At 34.2% G+C, this 21,703-nt stretch overlaps 1 protein-coding gene across 2 annotated transcripts in view; it reads right to left on the bottom strand.

The window, feature by feature from the left end:
- Stk33 (serine/threonine kinase 33) overlaps nucleotides 1-21,703 on the bottom strand; it is a 169,907-nt gene that overhangs the window by 68,529 nt on the left and 79,675 nt on the right. For both annotated transcript variants that reach the window (XM_040284801.2, XM_021727408.3), the window contains exon 2: nucleotides 383-764. In XM_040284801.2, coding sequence (XP_040140735.1) covers nucleotides 383-604 — 222 coding nt within the window. In that variant the 5' untranslated portion in view covers nucleotides 605-764. The remainder of the gene's footprint in view (nucleotides 1-382; nucleotides 765-21,703) is intronic.

Genomic DNA, 21,703 nt, shown 5'->3' with positions numbered 1-21,703 from the left:
AGGATTTGTTTAAAGGGCTGGAAAGACATTGCTAATTGTTGTGGATCCTGAAAAATAATTAATTTGGGTATTAGTTGGAAATATCATAAGACATACAATTAACCAACTTTGCTCACCTCTTTTGTAATAATGTTTCTTTTTAAAATATTTTAGTTGGACCTTTATCTTTATTTATTTATATGAGGTGCTGAGAATCGAACCTAATGCCTCACATATGCTAGGCAAGCGCTCTACCACTGAGCTACAATCCCAGCCCAGAAATGTTTCTTTTATGGTTAAGAAGGAAAGGAATTATCTGACAAGGGCTCATGAGAAGGAATTAAGAAAGGGATTAAATAATGGGATGTTAACTATAATAAGATGTAGAATCCTTAATATTTACCAAATCTTTCCCAGAAGGTTCTCTGCTGATACTTTTTTCTTTTTTTCTCTCTGCTGAAACTACAATTTCTGAACTGGCAATGCTTGATGTCTGTGACATTTCTACCACCAAAACTGGAGAATAGTTTGATGCACAAGAACATAATCTAAGTCCATTATTCTGCAGGGTAGATGAACAGTGGGGGCATTGTCTAGATATTTTATTCAAGTCACTATCAGCCATTTGTTTAGCTCTGCAACAAAAATAACTTGAAAGATGTTTACACTTTTTAAGGAAGAGAATAATCAAAAAGGATATGGTAGGTTGAAGGTGAAAACTGCAATTTCCAATTGGTAAGGTCCTTAGGTTAATGATGCACTAGATTTATATTCACACATGAGATCTGCAGAAAGAAAAAAAAATCATTTAGGAAATTCCTATCCCACAATCCTCCTAGAGATTACAGAAAAACTAGTAACTAGCATCAAAAGCATCTCTTACCACAGGAAAAGTTAATGTCAACAACAAAATTGGACTACAAGGATGCTGAAAAACATGTTCTAAAACAGTGTTTTATCAAATTATAGGGATGGGTTATAAAATCATTTTGGTGGATTGATACAAATTTTTGTAAATGAAGTTGAATAGAACAGATAATATCAGAATTTGCATCAATCCTCAGTAAGTCTGTGAAATATTTAATAATACAAATATGTTATAGAATGTGTGTGCATTGTGTGCATACTTGGTCAAGGTGTAAATATTCCTTAATGTGGGTTATGGCAAAAAAAAAACAAGATCTAAAAATATTGGTATAAAACATATATCAGTGTTCAAAATTTAAAGCCTTTGTCTATTTATTATCAGAGAAAATTCTTATGCATTTCACAAAGGAATAGATAATTTGATTTTTAAAAACTACTCAATTCTAAAATGTTCAAAGAGATTATTACCAGTAACCACATTTTTACATGAACATGGAAAAAAATAGGAATGAGTGGGTGCTATTTTTCCATGAATCTAAAATAGGTATATTCAGAATCCTACCAAACTAGGTTCATTGACTACTATATGGTGGCAAGTTAAAAAGATCTGACCTGCAGAGGAAAGAAGGAATGTGCTAGTAGTATATATAAGAGAATCTTATAACAAGTTTCCAAAAATACCTAGAAATACATTATTATGGTTTTATGTCAGACTATTTCAGATACTCTTTAAATGTGTATTTTGAAGTCACAGAATCAAAAGTTTTGAGATATGTAAAATACACTGTTGTCCTTTGAAATGGAATAAGCTTGGCCAGAATAGGAAGATAAATATTTTTATTTCATTAAAGAAATACATTTCTAGCCAGTTGCAGTGGTGCACACCTGTAATCCCAGCAGCTCAGGAGGCTGAGACAGAAGGATCACAAGTTTCAGCCAGCCTCAGAAACTTAGCAAAGCCCTAAGCAATTCAGCAAGACCCTGTCTCAAAATAAAAATTTTTAAAAACTGGGGATGTGGCTTAGTGGTTAAGTGTCCCTGGGTCCAATCCCTGATACCCTCCCCCCAAAAAATAAAAGCACAAAGAAACAAAAGGGGGGAGGGAAGGAGGAGAAAGAAAAAATCTATTTCTAGTCTTAGTTGTCTAAGCCTAGTTTTTTAATCAGAAAAGAACACTGACTTTTATCAAATCCTTATCTACTTTATCATATTTTTTTCTTATTGGATCTTGTTATATGTCATATTAAATTAAAATCTTTTCTAATATTAAAGTGTTCTTGCATTTATAATATGAACCTTATGTGATCATGATGGATGATTCTTTTAAAAGTACTAAAAAACTGGCATGTTTGCATTTTGGCAGCTTTATACATAAGTTAACCTGGTCTACAATTTTCCTTTTCAGCCATCTTTATCAGGTTTTAATATGGGCTGCTGGCTAATTTCATGAAACAAATTGGATACCCTTCCATTTTTTAATGCTTGATAGCAATCCACATAGTATGGGAATCTACAGAAATATTTGCCAGGTCCAAAGGATTTATGAAAGATATTGCTAGCAGATTATCCAATATTTATTTCTCATCCTTCCTTACTAACAGAATCCTGATTCCATTTGTGGCAGCAAACAGTGTGCTCATTAACATCATATATTTTCTGACCTCTCTTGTAGATTAAGGATAGTTATGTGACTTATGGCCTAGAAGCTTACTTAAAAACAAATTTTTTTAAAAAAATTATTCTTTTTAGATCTACATGAGAGTAGAGTGTATTTTGACATTATACATACATGGAGTATGACTTATACTAATTAGGATCCCATTCTTATGGTTGTATATGATATGGAGTTTCACTGGTGGTATATTCATATATTAACATAGGAAAGTTATGACCAATTCATCCTATCCCTTTGCCTTCCCTTCATTCCCCTTTGTCTAATCCAATGAAATGCTATTGTCCTCCCACCCCTTGTTGTGTGTTGTAATCCACGTATCAGAGAGAACATCCAGCCTTTAATTTGGGGGAATTGGCTTATTTCTATTAGCATGATAGTCTCCAGTTCCATCGTTCACCAGTAAATGCCATAATTTCATTCTTCTTTATGGCTGAGTAATATTCTATTATATGTCACATTTTCTTTATCCATTTAACTGTTGAAGGGCATATAGGTTTGTTCCATAGCTTAGCTACTGTGAATTGAGCTGCTGTAAATATTGATGCAGCTGAGTCATTAGTAGGCTGATTTTAAATCCTTTGCGTACATACCAAGGAGTGGGATAATTGGGTCAAATGGTGAGAGGGAATTTAAGATGCACAGAAATAATAAAAATGCAAGCTTTGTTGAATTTTGCCAATCAGGCCCCAAATAAACTGATTCCTCACTACCTCTCAGATTTTATATCTTCACATTTTCTCTCTCACTCTGGATACCCCGATCTCCTGTTGCTCCTTGAAGATGCCAAGCATATGCCTTTTGAAGCCTTTTGGCTTTCTTTTTGCTCTGCCTAGGATGCTCTTATCTTAAATATTTGCCTGCTCTATTGCTTTCTTATGGTTTCTGCTTATTTGAGAGGCCTTTCCTATCCACCTCATCTAAAAAAGAAGGCCTGCTCACTCAATCCCCTTACCTTACTTTATTTTTCTTTATAGCACTTATCATTTCACTCAGGAAATTTTATAAAAGAGTTCTTTCCCTCCTTTAGAGAAGAGATGATTCCCATATAAATTTTCAGCAATGCAAAGCCACCTAATTCATTTCATTGAGTTTGATTATGGCAGTGTTCCCCAGAAGGGGAGAGGTCCTTCTGGCCAATCTCATTTATGCATAAATGCAAAAGTCCTAAATGTTCTATTTGTATTTACCCTAGGTAATGTATACAGTGTGTTCCAAGATAATTGGATATAAGTAATAGACAAGTCAGCCCACTAAGCATGACCTTTCATCAAAGTAGCAGGAAAAAATTATTCTGTTGTTGTTAAAATTCATAATGGCAAGCTTGAGGATAGGTGCATAGAAAGTACCTCCAGACAGGTAGAAGAAGAAAAGAATATACCTGATGCCATACACAATGCATACCTGGACAAACGCTTAACCTTGTTTTTCAAGTACGTGTAGCAAGACAAAGGTAACTCAGAATTTACCTGTATACACTTTGTGAAATGATTTAACTTCAAGCCTAGAAGAAAATGCTTTGTATTTCAAGTTAAATATAAAGCCTGTAACCATCAATGACTTAGAGCAGTAGAACAGATCTGCAAATAATAGCCTTTACATTTAGCAAAAATAGTGCTTTCTCTCTACAGGTGTAGAAAAGTCCATGTCAGATGTATGCATTTAGAATACTGATTTTATGGTACTTTTTATAAGAAACTGTAAGAAGCATTCACAATATAAAGGTTTATTTAGACTGTAGCTGAGTTTCTTCACTATAAACAGTACGTCTAAAAGCATGATTATCATGTTCTTCAAGTTAAAAAAATTATATAATTCACAAAATATGTGTGCAGATATATATACATATAATATTCACAAACTTTTTACCAGAACTGTTAAATATTAAATTTCCCATTTTTTACTACTAAGTTATAAGGCAACTTAACTATTTTTCAGATATGTAGTTTGCAATTATTTTTCCTAGTCTGTATGTTTTCTTTACATTCTGTTGATTCTTTCCTTTGTTGTGTAGAAGCTTCATAGTTTGATATAATCCTGTTTGGTTTTGTTTTGTAGCCTTTTGATGTAGTATTTTAAAAAAATCATTGTCAAAGCCGATGTCAAAGAATTTTTCACTTATATTCTCTTCTACAAGTTTTATGGTTTTAAATCCTATAGATCTTTTGTTTCTTTTGAAAAGATTTTTGTGTATGGTATAATAGTGTAATCATCCATTGGCAAGTAGAAATCCCATTTTCTCAACAACATTTATTAAAGATACTATCCATTCACCATTGTGTCTTTTGCTACATTTGTCAAAAATTAGTTGACCATATTTGTTTAAATTTATTTCTGAGCCTTCTATTCTATTCCACTTGTCTGATGTCTGTTTTTTTTATATCAATAGTATTTTTTGTTTTATTTTGTTTGTTTGCAGAAAGTTGAGGATTGAACCCAAGGCCTTTGCACATGCTAGGCACTTTGTAATATAATCTTTAAAAAAAATCAGAATATGATGTTTCTGAATCTGCTTTTCTATTGTAGTATTGTTTTGATTATTTGGGGTTTTTGTAGTTGCTTAAGAATTTTAGTACTGGGCTGGAATTGTGGCTCAGTGGTAGAGTACTTGCCTGGCATGTTTGAGGTACTGGGTTCAATCCTCAGCCCCACATAAAAATAAATGAATAAAATTAAGGTATTTTATCCATCTACAACTAAAAAAAAGAATTTTGGTACTGATTTTCTATTTCTGTGAGGAATGCCATTGGAATTCTTGTAGGGATTATGGTAAATCTATATATTGCTTTGAGTAACATGGATATTTTTAACAATATTAATTCTGCTCATCCATGAATATGGGATATCTTTCCATTATTTGTGTATTCTTCAATTTCTTTTATCAATGTTTTATAATTTTCAGTGTACAAATCTTTTATTTCCTTGGTTAAATTTATACCACATTTTCTTTTTGATACTATCATGAATGGGATTATTTATTAATTTCTTTTTCAGCGATATTATTATTTACATATAAAGTGCTAATTTTTGTATATTGACTTTGTATCCTGAAACTTTTCTAAATTCATTTATTAGCCTAATAATTTTTTGTGGAATCTTTATAGAGTTTTATACATTTAGGAGCATATTATCTGCAATGGAAAAAATGTTACTTCTTCCTATCTAAATTGGATGGCTTTCTCCCCATTATCTGACTCTTATATTTCCAATACTATTTTGAGTAGAAATGGTGAGAGTGGGCACCCCTGGCTTATATTGAGTCTTAGTGAAAATTTTTTAGTTGTTTCCCACTGATCATGATGTTATCAGTGGGTTTTTTAAACCTTTTTTATGTTGAAAAACTTTCCTTCCCCACATAAACTATTAAGATTCTTTATCAAAAAAGGATGCTAAAAATGGCAACAAATATATCAAAAAATTTTAACATCATTAGCAATCACAGAAATGCAAAACAAAACTACACTGAGATGAATGACAATCTTCAAGAATATAAATAATAATAAATGCTGGTGAGGATGTGGGGAGAAAGAAATGCTTATTTATTGTTGGAGGGACTGCAAATCAAAGCAATCACTTTGGAAATCAGTATGGAGATTCCTCAAAAGACTAGGAATGGAACCACCATATGACCCAGCTATCCCATCCATTGATATTTAGCCAAAAGAATATATACAATAATGACAAATGTATTCCACAGTTTATAGCAGCACAATTCACAATAGCCATGTTATGAAACCAGCTTAGGGGTCCATCAGCAAATCAAGGGATAAAAAAAATGTGGTATTTGCACACAACATAATTCTACTTAGCCATAAAGTATAATGCAATTGTGTCATTTGCTGGTAAATGGAGGAACTGGAGAGCATTATGCTAAGTGAAATAGGCCAGATTCAGAAAGTCAAGGGTCAAATGTTTTCCCTTATATGCAAAAGCTAGAGAGAGAAATGAATTTTAAAAGGGAGGATCTCACAAAAACAGAGGGGAGTCCGGTTGAATAGAGGAAGGAGATTGAGAGGGAGAGAAGAGAGGATGGAAAAACATGATACTAGGAAATAAAATTGACCAAATTTTGCTATATTCATCCATTAATATATCACAATGAATTTTACTGTTATGAATAATTATCATGTACCAACTAAATATATATAGATATATAAATAGTAGAGAGACTAGTAGAGTAGAAAAAGTGGATCAGTGGGAAGGAGAAGAGGCAGGAACTGAGAAATGAAATAATATGATTGTGTCACAATGAACCCTACTATCATGTACAATGACAATGTACCAATAAGAACATTAAAAAGAAAGAATGCTAAACTTTTTTCAAGTGCTCTTTCTGTGTCAAAATGTCATGTAGTTCTTATCTTTCTTTCTGTCAATGTGGTGGATCACAATGATTGATTTGCAAATATTAAGCCAGCCTTGAATGCCTAGGTAAATCTTACTTGGTCTTGATGTGTAATCTTTTGATATGTTGTATAATTCAGTGTGCTAATACTGTATTCAGATTTTTGCATTGATATTCACCAGAGATACTGTCCTGAAGTTTTCTTTTCATATGGCATCTTTGTCTAGCTTAGGTATCAAAGTGAGGCTGGTCTTATACAATAGGTATAGAAATGTTATCCCTAGCTCTATATTGTGGAAGACTTTAAAAAGTACTGGTAATAGTTATCCTTTGAGTGTTTGGTAGAATTCAGCTGTGAAAACATCTGGTCCTGGGCTTTTCTTTACAGGAGTTTTTTAAAATTATTTCTTCTTCAATCTCTTTCTTGTAACCCAATTGAAAACTGAACAAAGGATCTGAAGAGATATTTCTCCAAAGACAACATAGAAACAACCAGCAAGTATATGAAAAGATGTTCAGCTCCACTTATCATAAGCAAAATGTAGATGAAAACCACAATGAGATATCACCCTACATCCATCAGGATAGGAATTATTTTTAAAAAGACAAAGGGATAATAAATGTTGGAAAGGATGTGGAGAAAAGGGAACCCTAGTACACTACTGGTGGGAATGTAGATTAATAGAGCTATTAGGGAAAACAATATAGAGTCTCTAAAGAATTAAAAATTGAACTATCATATGACCCAGCAATCCCTCTTCTAGGTATATGCCCGAAGGAGAAGAAATCACCACCTCCTAAAGATATCTGCACTCCCATGTTCATTGTAGCATTGTTCACAATAGCCAAGATATGGAAACAAACTAAATGCTATCAACAGATGCAAGAATAAAGAAAATGTGTTATATGAGTACAATTCAATCTCTTAAATAAGAGATTCTGCTATTGACCACACCGTGATGGATTTGGAGGATATTATACTATGTGAAATAAGCCAAACTGAAAGAAAAATATTGCAGTTTTGCTTATATGAGGAATATAAAAAGAGTTTAGATACACAGAGATAGAGAATGAAATGGTAGCTACCGCACTGGAAGGGGAGAGAAGATGGAGAGATTATAAGTCAAATGATACAGAACAGCAGGCACAAAACATTAGGACTAAAGTTAATAAAATTGCATTAGGGAATTTTATTAAATAAGTACATTTTAGTTGCTCTTATCACAAAAAATGTAACTATGTGAGTTGATTAAATATGTTAATCTGCTTCACTGTATTAACCACTTTACTATCTACCCTGTATTCCATAACATAATGTTGTAAACCTGAAATACAAAAAAATTTGTTAAGTAAATAAACAAATAAATTTTCTATTTTAAAATTAGTTAGGAGTTTGGTTTTTTTGTTTTTGTTTTTGTTTGTTTGTTTTGTTTTTGTTTTGGGGTACTGAGAAATGAACTCAGGGGCACTCAGGGGCTTAGTAGCCACACCCCAGTCCTTTTTTAGAGACAAGGTCTCCCTGAGTTGCTTGGGGCTTCTCTAAGTTGCTGAGGCTGACTTTGAACTCACCATCTATCCTCCTGCCTCAGCCTCCAGAGTTGCTAGCATTATAGGTGTGTGCCATAATGCCTGGAAGATTTGGGGGTCTTAAAAGCTGCTATTTTCTTAGCTTTGTACAGAAAGCATTTCCTTTATTTTTCATCAATTCTCAATAAATCATCATCTTCATATCACTGACAACTAAACTTCTGAGTACTTTTTGCTCCAGTTTTCTGATTTATATGTTGCCTTAGAGTATTTGGTAGCTACATTCAGAAAGCACAGGCATTCCTATTACTTACTGAGGAGTTTTATTTCTATTCTCCAGTCTACCAGCCACTACATTTGCCAAATGATGTTCTACTTTCTTAACACAGCAATTCTAAAACAATAGATTGAATGAATGCATGCAAAACTTCTTGACAAGAATTAGATTTCAAATTTAACTTCTTTTTGGCTGGCTGAATTAAATTATCCTATCTTTAACAAAAACGAAACTAGAACAAATGTTTACTCACATTTCTTTCTCTCATTTATGAATGGATTTTAAAGATTTATTACTAAAATATATCTACTATCTAACAAGCCAAAGGATGTTATTCATATTTTAGAGGCATAAAATTAATCAAGTGTTGCAAGCCTAACCTTATATAAACACAAAGATTAATAGTTCTTTTTCTATAGAATCATGAAATTATGTTTAAACAGGGCTTTAGATATAAAAAAGATATATTAGAAAATCAAAGACACTTTGGATATAACAATGTTTCTTTGTGTCCCCAAAGACTGGACATACATAGGTATTAGAGAAAATGTAAGCAAATAAAATGAGTTCCAATCATGCCAGTATTTAACTAATGCATGAGCTTTCCTTTAGCTAAAGATTTTCATTTTATTTTCAGAACTAAGCCGAGGCAATAGAACAATTCTGATACTGAAAATCTCAGAGCTTTTATTTAATCATAAAAAGGTCTCTTACATATTGGCCCTAGAAAATACACTTATAGCAATTTCCTCAAGAAAATGAACACAAGAATGGTTTTATGAGATATAACCAGTTACAATTTTCTTCCCCAAAAGCAATTTTTTAGTTTTCTTTGCTAAGACTGTGTCTACAAGGAACCTAAACAGTCAGTCAATTCAGTCAAAAATGTGTTCTATTCAAGTGAAGAAAAAATCTTATGAATTGACATTATGCAGACCAAGCTGAATGACTGGATATTAACTTTTTAACTATGTATTTTTGTAACATGTTTACAAGCCTAAAAAGGAATCAAATGAGAATTCTAGATCATATTCTTATATTTTAAAGAAGACCTACATTTGTTTATTATTTCCATTAATAGCATGATTAGGAAAATGAGTCTGTATTATCTTGTAAAAATATTTATAGCATATTTAAGATTTATATTGTTTCAGAGATTTAAAAAAGTTCAATGTTTGCTGTCTGCTAATTTTTTTCTATTTTAATTTGCATAATGTTCCTCACTGATAAAATTATAATAGGGAGGGGCAATCTTCATTATATTCACTCCATTATAGATTAATTTAAGAATAGAAGTGTTACTAAAAAATTTGACTCAAAAATGCTGGATAAATCCAGGAAACTCTATCTCTGATTCCTTCTTGTTGTTTATCAAGATTCTTTTCTCCATATACAACCAGAATCCAGGAACCTTTATACCAGCACAGACCCTTCCTTGTGCCTAGCAGGCACTCAGAGAAAATTTGACTGAGAATTTTTGTGAGAAAAATCGCAAATCACTTAGGCAGAAAAATATGCAAGTATATAGAAAAAATCATCAAAGAAAGGAGGGAACAATAATAAATACTGGAGAGGATACAGAGAAAAAGGAACACTTTTACACTATTGGTGGGAAAAATTTATAGTGCAACCACTATGGAAATTATTATGGAGATTCCTCAAAAGACTAGGCATAGAACCAACATATGACCCAACCATACCACTCCTCAATATTTGACCTTAAGAATGAGTCATCATACTATAGTGATACATGTACACTCATGTTTATAGCAGCACAGTTCACAATAGCCTATGGAACCAGCCTAGGTGTCCATCAGCAGATGAATGGATAAAGAAAATTTTAAAAGTATATATACAAGTGGGTTATGAACTCCCAACTTTACCCCGTATACAGATTGCTGCCACTTGAATCAAACTGTGAAAGATGATGTATTAAGAACTGTGTAATGTTTTGAACGACCAACAATAAAAAAAAAGTATATATACACAATAGAGTTTTACTGAACCATAAAGAAAAAAAATTATGTCATTTGCAAAAAAATGGATGGAACTTAAAAAAATTATGTTAAGTAAAATAAGCCAAACTCAAATGGTCATATATAGAAGCTAGAGAGGAATAAGGAAAAGAAAGTTGGGGAGTCTCATGAAAATTGAAGATAGATCAGTAGCGTAGAGGAAAGGGACCAGGGGGAGGGAGGAGGAAAGGAAAAGGGATATACAGGAGAACTATATTGCCCAAATTATATTGCTATATTTTGTGTATGTATGAATATGTAACAACAAATCCCACCATCATATGCAATTATAATGCAACAATAAAAAATGTGGGATAAAAAGAAAGGAGGGGATATTTTGGGGGAGGGAAATCTCAAAAGGAATATGAGGGCTCTCTTCATAGATGTAAAGAAGAATAGGCATAAAAGATTAGGCTTGTATGCAGTTCAAAGAAAGAGTATATGCCAATTCCAATCTAATATAAAGAGCCTCCTAACATTCACAACTGCCAAAGATGAAAAGAAAGACTATCTGAGTTACTAGATGGGTTTGAGCAGAACTTGGAAGGGCAATTGGCAGGGAAGCCATAGAAGGGTTTTAAGTATCTTGAGGTTCCTTTTAGCTCTAAAGGTCTATGAAAAGAAATCACTCCTTCTAGTAATCATCTGAGAGCAGACATTTAAAAGAACTGAAGTACCAGGTGACCACACCTATTTGAAGGTTTCAATATAATAATGGGAATCCTGCTTTCTACCACAGACCAGACCAGTTAGAGAGCTAAAATTCACCTCAGCTTACCTGGGTTTCAGCTCTAATAGAGCAGCCTCATTTAAGTTTAACTTGGGGTGGGGTAGTTATAAAATGGAAAAAGGAAATGTGTTGAAGACTAGATGCTCTGAAAAGTGGCTTTGGCTAGAAAAGAAAAAAATTGAAGAGTAGAAGATATTGTAAGAAAAAGGAAATAAAACCTACTTACCCCTCATGGAATAAGAGGTAGTAGGTTTAAGAGTAAGAAAGTGGGCCCGTGTTAAATTCTGTGATCGAAGGGTCCATCCTCTATGTTGAATGTTCTCAGAAGTAGTGAAAGAGAGGAAACTTCCAAAGCCAGCAATTCCCATAAAACTACTTAGTAAACAAAAGGTATAAGGCTCAACTCAGATGTTTTGTACCATGTGAGAAAAAGCATTATGCCCTCAAGATCATGTTGAAAATCTGGAAGCACAGTTTTAGAAGGGTTCTGTCAACTTCACCTTGTGGCCAGACCTCTGCAAACTGAACAACAACAACAACAAATCCCATGACCCCTGTTTTTAAGTTTCAGAGAAGTGATATTAATTTAATAAAACATAAACAACAACAAAAATTACTTTCCTGAAGTGTAAGCCCCTCCAGGGCAGGAATCATGTCCTAGTCAGCTCATTATCTTGTGGAACGAAAGGCCTTCATTAAATAAGAATTATTGATTGAAAGTGATTCACCAGTTGGAGGAAAGAGTTTTGGAACTCAGGAATATAATATATAATGCAGTTGCTTACTCTAAGTGGCCTGATGTGCAAAGAATGTATTTGTGAGGTCTCCTGGCCAACAAAAAACAGCACCACAGTTCAACCTCCACCCCATCTTGTAGTTTCATTCCAGAGCGACACACACCAAACCCCTACACCAATCCTGATTCCAATCAGGCTAAACTTCCACCTGATTCTGAAAGGATTTCTTTCACACTAAATGCTATAACTGTACTTCCATTTTTATTTTCTAGTCAATACTTTTGGTTTTCAAGAATCTGGAAGTATAAGAACACATAAGTATGTATTTTGGTAATGGACCATAATGCCAAACCCAAAGGGTTTCTTCCATCTTTATCCAGTCTCCAACAATTACAGACACTAGCCATAATTCTTATTACTAAGATTCTCATTTTCCTTTTGTGTATGTATGTGTGTGTGTGGTTTATGTCCATTGATATTTGATTTAAAAACTAGAACTAAGAAATTTTTTAAAATTAATTTGCTAAATTCACATAAAATAATGATTTAAGCCTCATTTAAGATCACTATTTTTTTTTCAGGAGGCAGGGGTACTGGGACTGAACTCAGGGGCACTCAGCCACTAAGCCACATTCCCAGCTCTATTTTGTATTTTATTTAGAGACTGGGTCTCACCGAGTTGCTTAACTCCTTACCATTGCTGAGGCTGGCTTTGAACTTGTGATCCTCCTGCCTCAACCTCCCTAGCCACTGGGATTACTGGCATGTGCTACTGCGCCTGGTAAGATCACTATTTTTTCAGAGACTCTAATCAGCAATAACTGGTTCATATTTCTTTCATGATAAAACAATGTAAGTCATAGCCAAGACCAAAAAATTTCCCATGAGACATAGTGTAACTTTCCCAGGTTTCCTAGCCACATCATCTTAAATAAGGATTCTTCTTTTCTAGAAGAACCTACCTCCTTCCATCCTAACAAGGGAGCATTCACCTGTAGCACATAAAACCCAAACTTTTAGGCAGAACAAAAGCATTATAGAATGCCATACCCAAGAAATTAATGTCATATGGCTAATAATGTCAGTAAAACAGGAAGGAGAGAGGAAAAGTCTGGCTCCTACATCAATACTACCTAAGAAGACAAAAAAGGCACTTCCTGGCAAGAGTTCTGTAAGTTTAAATAGGAAGAGTGATCAGCAGGCAGTTGGGAATGAAATAAAAAACACCAGAGATGGAAGTAGGAGATCAGGTTCACTGAGAATCTGGTTGTCTGACAGTATGTATCCAGCAAACACTTTAATACTTATTATATACCAATGATCATACTGGGGCAAAAGATAAAGAGATCATCAAGACAAGATTATGGCAACAATGATAACTATGGACAAAGTGCAAAAGTGACCCAAAAATGGGAGTGACCATGATCTAGTTGGGAACATAATTTTAGAATGAGAGAAACAGGATTTGAACTCCACCTCTCCCAGCTTAGTCCCCCCATATATAAGTGGAGATAATAATAAAAACTATCTAATACAAATGTTGTGAGGATTAACTAGATAACACTTGTCAAACACCTAGTACTTTGCCTGGCACATATTATTGCTTTAAAAATCATTACTGCTGGGGCTGGGGTTGTGGCTTAGTGGTAGAAGGCTTGCCTAGCTAGCATGTGTGAGGCACTGGGTTGGATTCTCGGCACCACATATAAATGAACAAAATAAAGGTCCAAATAAAATAACACCAACCTTGTAAAAAAAATCATTATTACTGATTTGCTGAGGGAAAGGCTACAGAGGCTTCATGGGGCAAGTAATACTCAAACTAAGTTGGTTGGAGTTCTAATGGAGAACAAATTAAGGAAAGGCTCTCTAGATGGACACACCAACACATCCAGGGGTAGAGTCCATGGCTCCAGAGGAGTAGAAGAAGGAAGTTTTCATCTGAAGCAAGAACAAAAGGAGTGAGAAAACCAGATCTCGATTAAAATGAGAAAAAAAAAGAAGTATTTCTACAAAAGATTACAGCTAAACAAGAGTGTCTTCATTGAAAGGAGTGGTCTATATATAAGGCACAAACAAAGGAGGGATAGAGCAGGACATCAGGATCTTGTTTTGAAAGAGCTGTCACAAAGGACCGTTACACTGCAACATTTGTAGGTGGTCACATCCAACCCCAACATTAATCAGCCACAGACTTGAAAAGACTGAGTGACACCAAACTGCCAATATTAAGTAAGCATGTAAAGCTCAGCTATGGATGAGGTATAGGACATCAATGTCTGCTGAAAATACAAACTGAAAAGTTCAAAAGTATGAAGAATAGGCTCCAGCCAATACAATCAATCCAAATCTACTGCCTGTGATATTATAATTTAGTAACAAATTAATTGAAGCCAATTTTAAAAATTTCTTTAAATATATTTTTAGTTGTAAATGAACACAATACCTTTATTTTATTTGTTTATTTTTTATGTGGTGCCTAGATTGAACCCAGTGCCTCATGCATGCTAGGCAAGCACTCTACCACTGAGCCACAACCCCAGCCCTGAAGCCAATGTTTTAATTCCATAAAATATATGGTTTATTTCCAATTTGTGCCAAAATAACAAAAAAATAAAGGACATTTACATTATAGCTTTCACAATGAAATATTGTTCTTTATTCTATATACAACGTACACACACACACACACACACACACACACCTAAATTGAATGATGTTATACCATCTGAGAGTTGAACGACTCCAAATTTCTAAACAACTCATAAGCATTAAAATCTCAGAAGTTGTCTGAAACAATGATTCTATTTTATACATACAGGAACATAAAAATGAAATGCATCTGCTCTTACACAGGCAATAAAAACCCAACCTTTAGTGTTAGACCAAGAATCAAATTACTAACTGGTAACTTAACCTATCTGATCTCAACTTCCTCATACCCAATATATATAGATAGTGTCTATATACCTGCAGAATTGTTATAGGGAAAGGATATAATTTATTTATCCTTTACATTTGTCCTGATACATTTTAAGCTCTTAATAAATGGATTTTTTATTATTGTTATATAGCTCTGGCAAAAAAAAAACAATGGATGGTAGCATCTGAAATTATTTTTATCAGTCATAATCTCTCAACATAGTGCTCTAAATTCTGTTCTCCATGGATTCCAATATACAAATTGTCATCTAATTATCTCATAGATAGTTTAGAATATAACCTTATGGGAGTCTGCTCTAGATGTATGCAGCTGAGTTGTAGAGGAAATGATTTGATGAACTAGCCCATAAGCTACTTGTTTTATGAAAGCTAGAAGGTACCCAAATACTGTATTTATAAACATTTTAATTTTTAAATAGGTAAGTGCTCAAAATCAGGAACAGCTTAGCTTTGGCTAGACTATTAAATACAAAATATCACTACTTTATATTATACCTTAAGAACTGATTGAAAAAATAATATGTAAATGATTAGGTTTTCAGAGAAACAAGGCATCTGTATCCACAGATTTATTTGTTTGATGATTTTTTGAACATTGCAATAGTACTGTAAAAGCAATGTGATTAAAATCGATAGAGCACATCATTTGCTGATACTGTTGCCCAAGAAAAGGCAATAAGCCTTAGGCGTGTTATTAGTAGATTATATGATTTTACTGACAGATTCAAGATTTTTAAAGGCAACTGAGAATAGAGGGGACTTCTCTTTTAGAGCCAAGGGATTTTTCTCCAATTAAAAGGAAATCATTATGTCCCTTTTTTCATCAAGGTTTAAAATGTCCTCTATAACACTTGAAAAATAATATTAGTATTAAATTTCCCTTTATTTCCTAAAATAAAAAGAGGTTGCTAGGTCTAGTGAGCACCTTCAGTTCCAGCTGCTCAGGAGGCTGAGGCAGGAGGATCACTGAAGTCCAGGAGTTTAAGGCCAGCCTGGGCAACATAGAAAGACCCTGTCTCAAAAAAAAAATTATCCTGATTAAAATTAAACTGAAAAATCACTTTGGGGGGTAGAGATTATAAGTTTATTGCTTTGGAAAACTATACAAAGAAGAATATGAAAGTCCAATAAACATGAGTTTCCAAAACTTTTCTGCAAAAATGATCAATGACACTCTTTCATGTGCTAATGACAAAATGATAAACTTTTAGACACACCTTCAAATTCAAAGAATGCTATTTTTCAAAGTATACTTTTAGCTGGGTGCAGGATGCACACCAATAATCACAGCAATTTAGGAAACTAAGGCAGAAGGATTACAAGGCCAGTCTCAGCAACTTAGCAAAAGCCTGTCTCATAGAAAAAAAAACAAGGTATACTTGTTAACCATTCAGCAAAAGTTGTTGTTATAGAAAAATTAATTTGTCTGGAAAGCAGTAAGGATATCCCTCAAAAAACTAGAAATAGAATCACCAAATGACCCAGCTATCCCACTCCTTGGTATTTATCTAAAAGAACTAAAGTCAACATACCATAGTGATACGGCCACATCAATGTTTATAGCAGCACAATTCAAAATAAATAAATCATGGAACAAGCTTAGGTGTCCATCACTAGATAATGGAATGAGAAAGTGTGGTATATGTATACAATGGAGTTTTAATCAGCCATAAAGAAAAATGAAATTTTGTCATTTACCAATAAATGGATGAAACTGAAGAACATCATGCTGAGTGAAAGAAGCCAGACTCAGAAAATATGAATGTTTTCCCTCATATGCAGAAGCTAGAATAAAATAAGGGGAAAGAGGGGCAGGGATCAGATATCATAAAGATATAGGGAAGATCAGTGAAGTAAAAGGAGATTGAAAGAGAGGGAGGAAGGAGAGTAAAGGGGAGGAAACGTGAAACAAATTTAACAAAATCAAGTCATGTGCATTTATAAATGTACCACAGGGAATTCCACCTTTATGTATATGCATAAAGCACCAATCAAAAATGAATACATAAATAAGTGAAAGGAAGACAAGCAGAGTAAAAAAAGGAGAATAGGGGGAGGGAAAGGGGGCACTGGAGACCAAAATGGAGTAAATCAAATTCCACACATGTACAAATTTTGTCAAAATGAACCCAGCTAATATGTATAACTATTATGCTCTAATTTTTTAAAAAAGTGATAAAATTAAACTAACTCTAAAATCAGCTTCATCAGAATGCACATTCAACATAAACATGTCCATCCTAATCCCTAAACACCTCAAATCCATTAGTTTTCTCTATTCCAAATGTCACCCTGGTCCACATCATTGTCATCTTATGCCTAGATTACTGCAAGAGCTTTCTAATAGTCATTCTGGCTCCAATTTAGCCTTCTCATTCAAGGTATTTTCCACATTTAGCCAAGGTACTCTAATATGCAAATCTGATCATGTTTCTTTCTCCACACACACACAAAATCATTTCAAAAGCTTCCAATAGCATTGAGATTAAAGCAGACTACTTAGCATGACATACAAGAGCCTGGGTGATATGGCCTCAGCTTACTCCTTCAGGCTTATCTAATACTACTTCCTCAAAGTTTTCTGCAATGAACTTCTTTCATTTTCTGCAATCTTATGCTTTCTCAAGATCTCGAATACATGCTCATAGCCTGGAATACTCTTTCTGGTTCCTCTCTGCATCTGAATAATTCTTATTCTTGTTGCAGATCTCAACTTTGAAATTCTCTGAAATTCTCCTGAAACCTCAATTGAGCATGTGCCTCTCCTATATACACTGTCTTTGCTATATCACATGCTGAATTGCTCTTAGTCACTTATCTGTACCTTTCACTATTTCCAAACAATTCTAAAGGTAAGGTTATTATCTATATTGTTAGTGATTAAACAGTGAGACAATGACATTATGAAAAGTGCTTTCTAGAAAACATAGTCTACATGCAGTATACAGAATATACGGAAGGCAGGATAAAACTAGAAATTCTAAGGCAAAAAAAAATTATTATAACAGTTTATTGATGAAATTGTGAGCTTACCTAGGAAACCAGTGTCCAGGATAGGGAAAATAGCCAAATCCTAGAGATATTTAAGAAGTAAAGTGACAGGACTTTGCAACTGATCAGCTATGAGCTGGTGAGAGAAAAAGAAAAATAAAGAATATATGGAATACTGAGTTGGATGGTAGACATTCACTGAGAAAAGAAAGGAGGAAGAATAGATATAGATAATCAGTTCGCTTTAGTATGTGCTAAGTTTGCTTTGCCTTCAGGGTAATGAAATGAAGATGTCTTAAGAGGTAGTGAAAATGCATGTCCAGAGATGAGAAGAAACTTAGGTTGGAAACTTGGATTTAAAAGTTATGACCTAGAAAAGGAAACAGAAGTCATGGATATAGATGAGATTATCCAGGAAGAATATGTAGAATGAAACCATGGAGATAAGAACAAAGCTCTTGGGAACATTAACTTCTAAAGAATAATAAGAAGAGCCTAATGAAGAATGAAAAATGGTATCCATAGAGATAGCAAAGAGGGCATTTTAGGAAGGAAAGACTGGTCCAGAGGAAAATGGCTCAAAATTTTCAAGCAATGAGGACAAAAAAAAAAAAAAAAAAAACAAGCCAGGCATTATTGGCACCAAAGTAGACTGGTAGACCAATGGTACAGAACAGAGGACACATAATTACAGTTATCTTATATTAGACAAAGGCACCAAAAACATACATTGGAGAAAAGACAGCAAACATCTTCAACAAATGGTGATGGGAAAACTGAAAATCCATATGCAACAAAATGAAATTAGTCCCCTATCTCTCACCATGCACAAAAATAGAAGTGTATCAAAGACCTAGAAATTAAACCAGAGACACTGCACCTGTTAGAAGGAAAAGTAAGACCAAATTTCAATAATCTCATATTAGGCCCGGCTTCCTTAATAAGACTACTATAGCATAAGAATTAAAATCAAGAATCAATAGATGGGATGGATTCAAACTAAAAAGCTTTTTCTCGGCAAAAGAAACAATCAGTGAGGTGAATAGAGAGCCTATATCTTGAGAGCAAATTTTTACCCCTCACACATCAGATAGAGCACTAATCTCTAGGGTATATAAAGATCTCAAAAAGCTAAACCCCCAAAAAACAAATAGCCCAATCAATAAATGGGCCAAGGAACTGAGCAGACACTTCTCAGAAGGTGATATACAATCAATCAACAAATATATGAAAAAATGCTCAACATCTCTAGCAATCAGAGAAATGCAAATCAAAACTACTCTAAGATTTCATCTCACTCCAGTCAGAATGGCAGCTATTAAGAATACAAACAAGGGATGGGGTTGTGACTCAGTAGTATAGCACTTGCCTAGCATGAGTGAGGCACTGGGTTCAATCCTCTGCACCACATAAAAATAAACAAATAAAAAATAAAGGTATTGTGTCCATCTACAACTAAAAGAATATTTTAAAAAAAGAATACAAAGGACTGGCATTGTGGCTCAGCAGTAGAGCACTATATATAACCTAAAAAATGCAAACAATAGTCAGTGTTGGCAAGGATGTGGGGGAAAAGGCACACTCTTACGTTGCTGGTGGGACCACAGAATAGTACAGCCAATATGGAAACCAGTATGGAGATTCCTTGGAAAACTGAGAATGGAACTACCTTTTGATCCAGCTATCCAACTCTTTGGTCTACACCCAAAGGACTTAAAAACAGCATACTACAAGGACACAGCCACATCAATGTCTATAGCAGCACAATTCATAATAGCTAAACTGTGGAACCAACCTAGATGCCCTTCAGTAGATGAATGGATAAAAAATGTGATATATATACTATAGGGATACAGCCACATCAATGTCTATAGCAGCACAATTCACAATAGCTAAACTGTGGAACCAATCTAGATGCCCTTCAGTAGATAAATGGATAAAGAAAATGTGATATACACACACACACACACACACACACACACATATACATACACGCATACATAATGGAATATTACTCAGCAATAAAAGAGAATAAAATCATGTCATTTGCAGGTGAATGGATGGAGTTGGGGAAGATATTGCTAAGTATAGTTAGCCAATCCCAAAAACCAAATGCCAAATGTTTTCTCTGACATAGTGGGGTTGGAACGGAGAGCATGAAAGGATTAGATGAACTTTAGATAGGGCAAAGGGGTAGAAGGGAAAGGAAGGGGGAATGGGGGTAAAAAAAAGATGGTGGAATGAGATGAATATCATTACCCTAAGTACATGTATGAAGACATGAATGGTGTGAATATACTTTATATACAACCAGAGATATGAAAAATTTTGCTCTGTATGTGTAATATAAATTGTAATGCATTATGTTGTGATATATAACAAATTAGAATTTAAAAATAAATTTTAAAAAATGAGCCAGGCATGTGGCACAGGCCTGTAATCCCAGTTACTTGGGAGGCTGAAGCAAAAGAATCACAAATTCAAGACCAGCCTGGGCAACGTAGAAACATCTCAAAATAAAGTAAAAAGGACTGGGGATTAGTTCCATGGCAGAGTGCTTACCTAGCATGTGGGAAGCCCTGGGTTCCATCCCCAGTACTGAAAAAAAAACTGTATTTAAAACTTAAATGATTAAATATTCTTAGCAAAAATGGAAAATTAGAGACCTCAAAAATTATGCCCATCCATAAAAGCAATGAAAAAACTGGTTAAAAAGTGAGAATAAACTTTCTCAAACCCTGAAAATTACACAAAGGCATGTAGTACACTGGAGAGCATGTACATATGAATGGATCAATAAATGAATTTCAGTAAGAACAGTCAGCTTGGTGGAATTTAACCTGCCAAAATTTCATCTCCTGCTCTCCATCTTGACATCACATTGAAATATGATATCCTAAAATTCTATGTAGCCTAGCCACCTCTGGAAAGAGTAAAATGGTACAGTAGCTCTTCCAAATCCTCATTCTCAAAGAAATGTCATTATTTGACCTGTCTGGTAATCTAGAAGACATCACTGATAAATTAATCTGCATTTGACCTGATTCAGGGTTCATCAGAACAGAAGCCCTCTTCCCAAAGGGCATTTGTTGAAAACAATTAAAAGCAACTGTTTTAACTTCATAACTGTCTGAGGCAGTGGATAATTAATCAAAAGGGTTAAAAGGAAAAGGTATAAAGTGAGAGTCCATAGGGTCTTTAAAAAGCTCCAGAATTTTCCTTGGAATCTAACAGGCTACACACAAACATAGTGATGTACTCAGGCACAGAAAGACTCAAGAAACCTCTAAACTCTGGCTGACTTTGAGGCTCTGCAAATACAAGAAGTGAAGTCTGAGGTGAAGTTGCTAACTAGCTTTCTCAGTGTTGAAAATGTGCCCCAAAATGTACAGAGTTCTTTACCAAGAGAACTATTTGAGTGATTTATCAGTCATAGGCATCTAAGGAAATCTCTTTCAATCATTAACTGACAACTAAGGTAAACAAGTAGAGACTTTAGAGGACACATGCAACAAAGAATATGGATCCAAATAATTGATTCAGAAAAGTCAACATACAACAATGACAATTACTACTAAAATCAGCAGTAGCAACAACAAAATAAATCTAAAGAGGGGAGA

This window comes from Ictidomys tridecemlineatus, chromosome 4 (genome assembly GCF_052094955.1).
Source record: "Ictidomys tridecemlineatus isolate mIctTri1 chromosome 4, mIctTri1.hap1, whole genome shotgun sequence".
Taxonomy (NCBI): domain Eukaryota; kingdom Metazoa; phylum Chordata; class Mammalia; order Rodentia; family Sciuridae; genus Ictidomys; species Ictidomys tridecemlineatus.
Note: the sequence above shows the minus strand (reverse complement) of the source record. Positions and strands in the feature narration are given on the sequence as shown.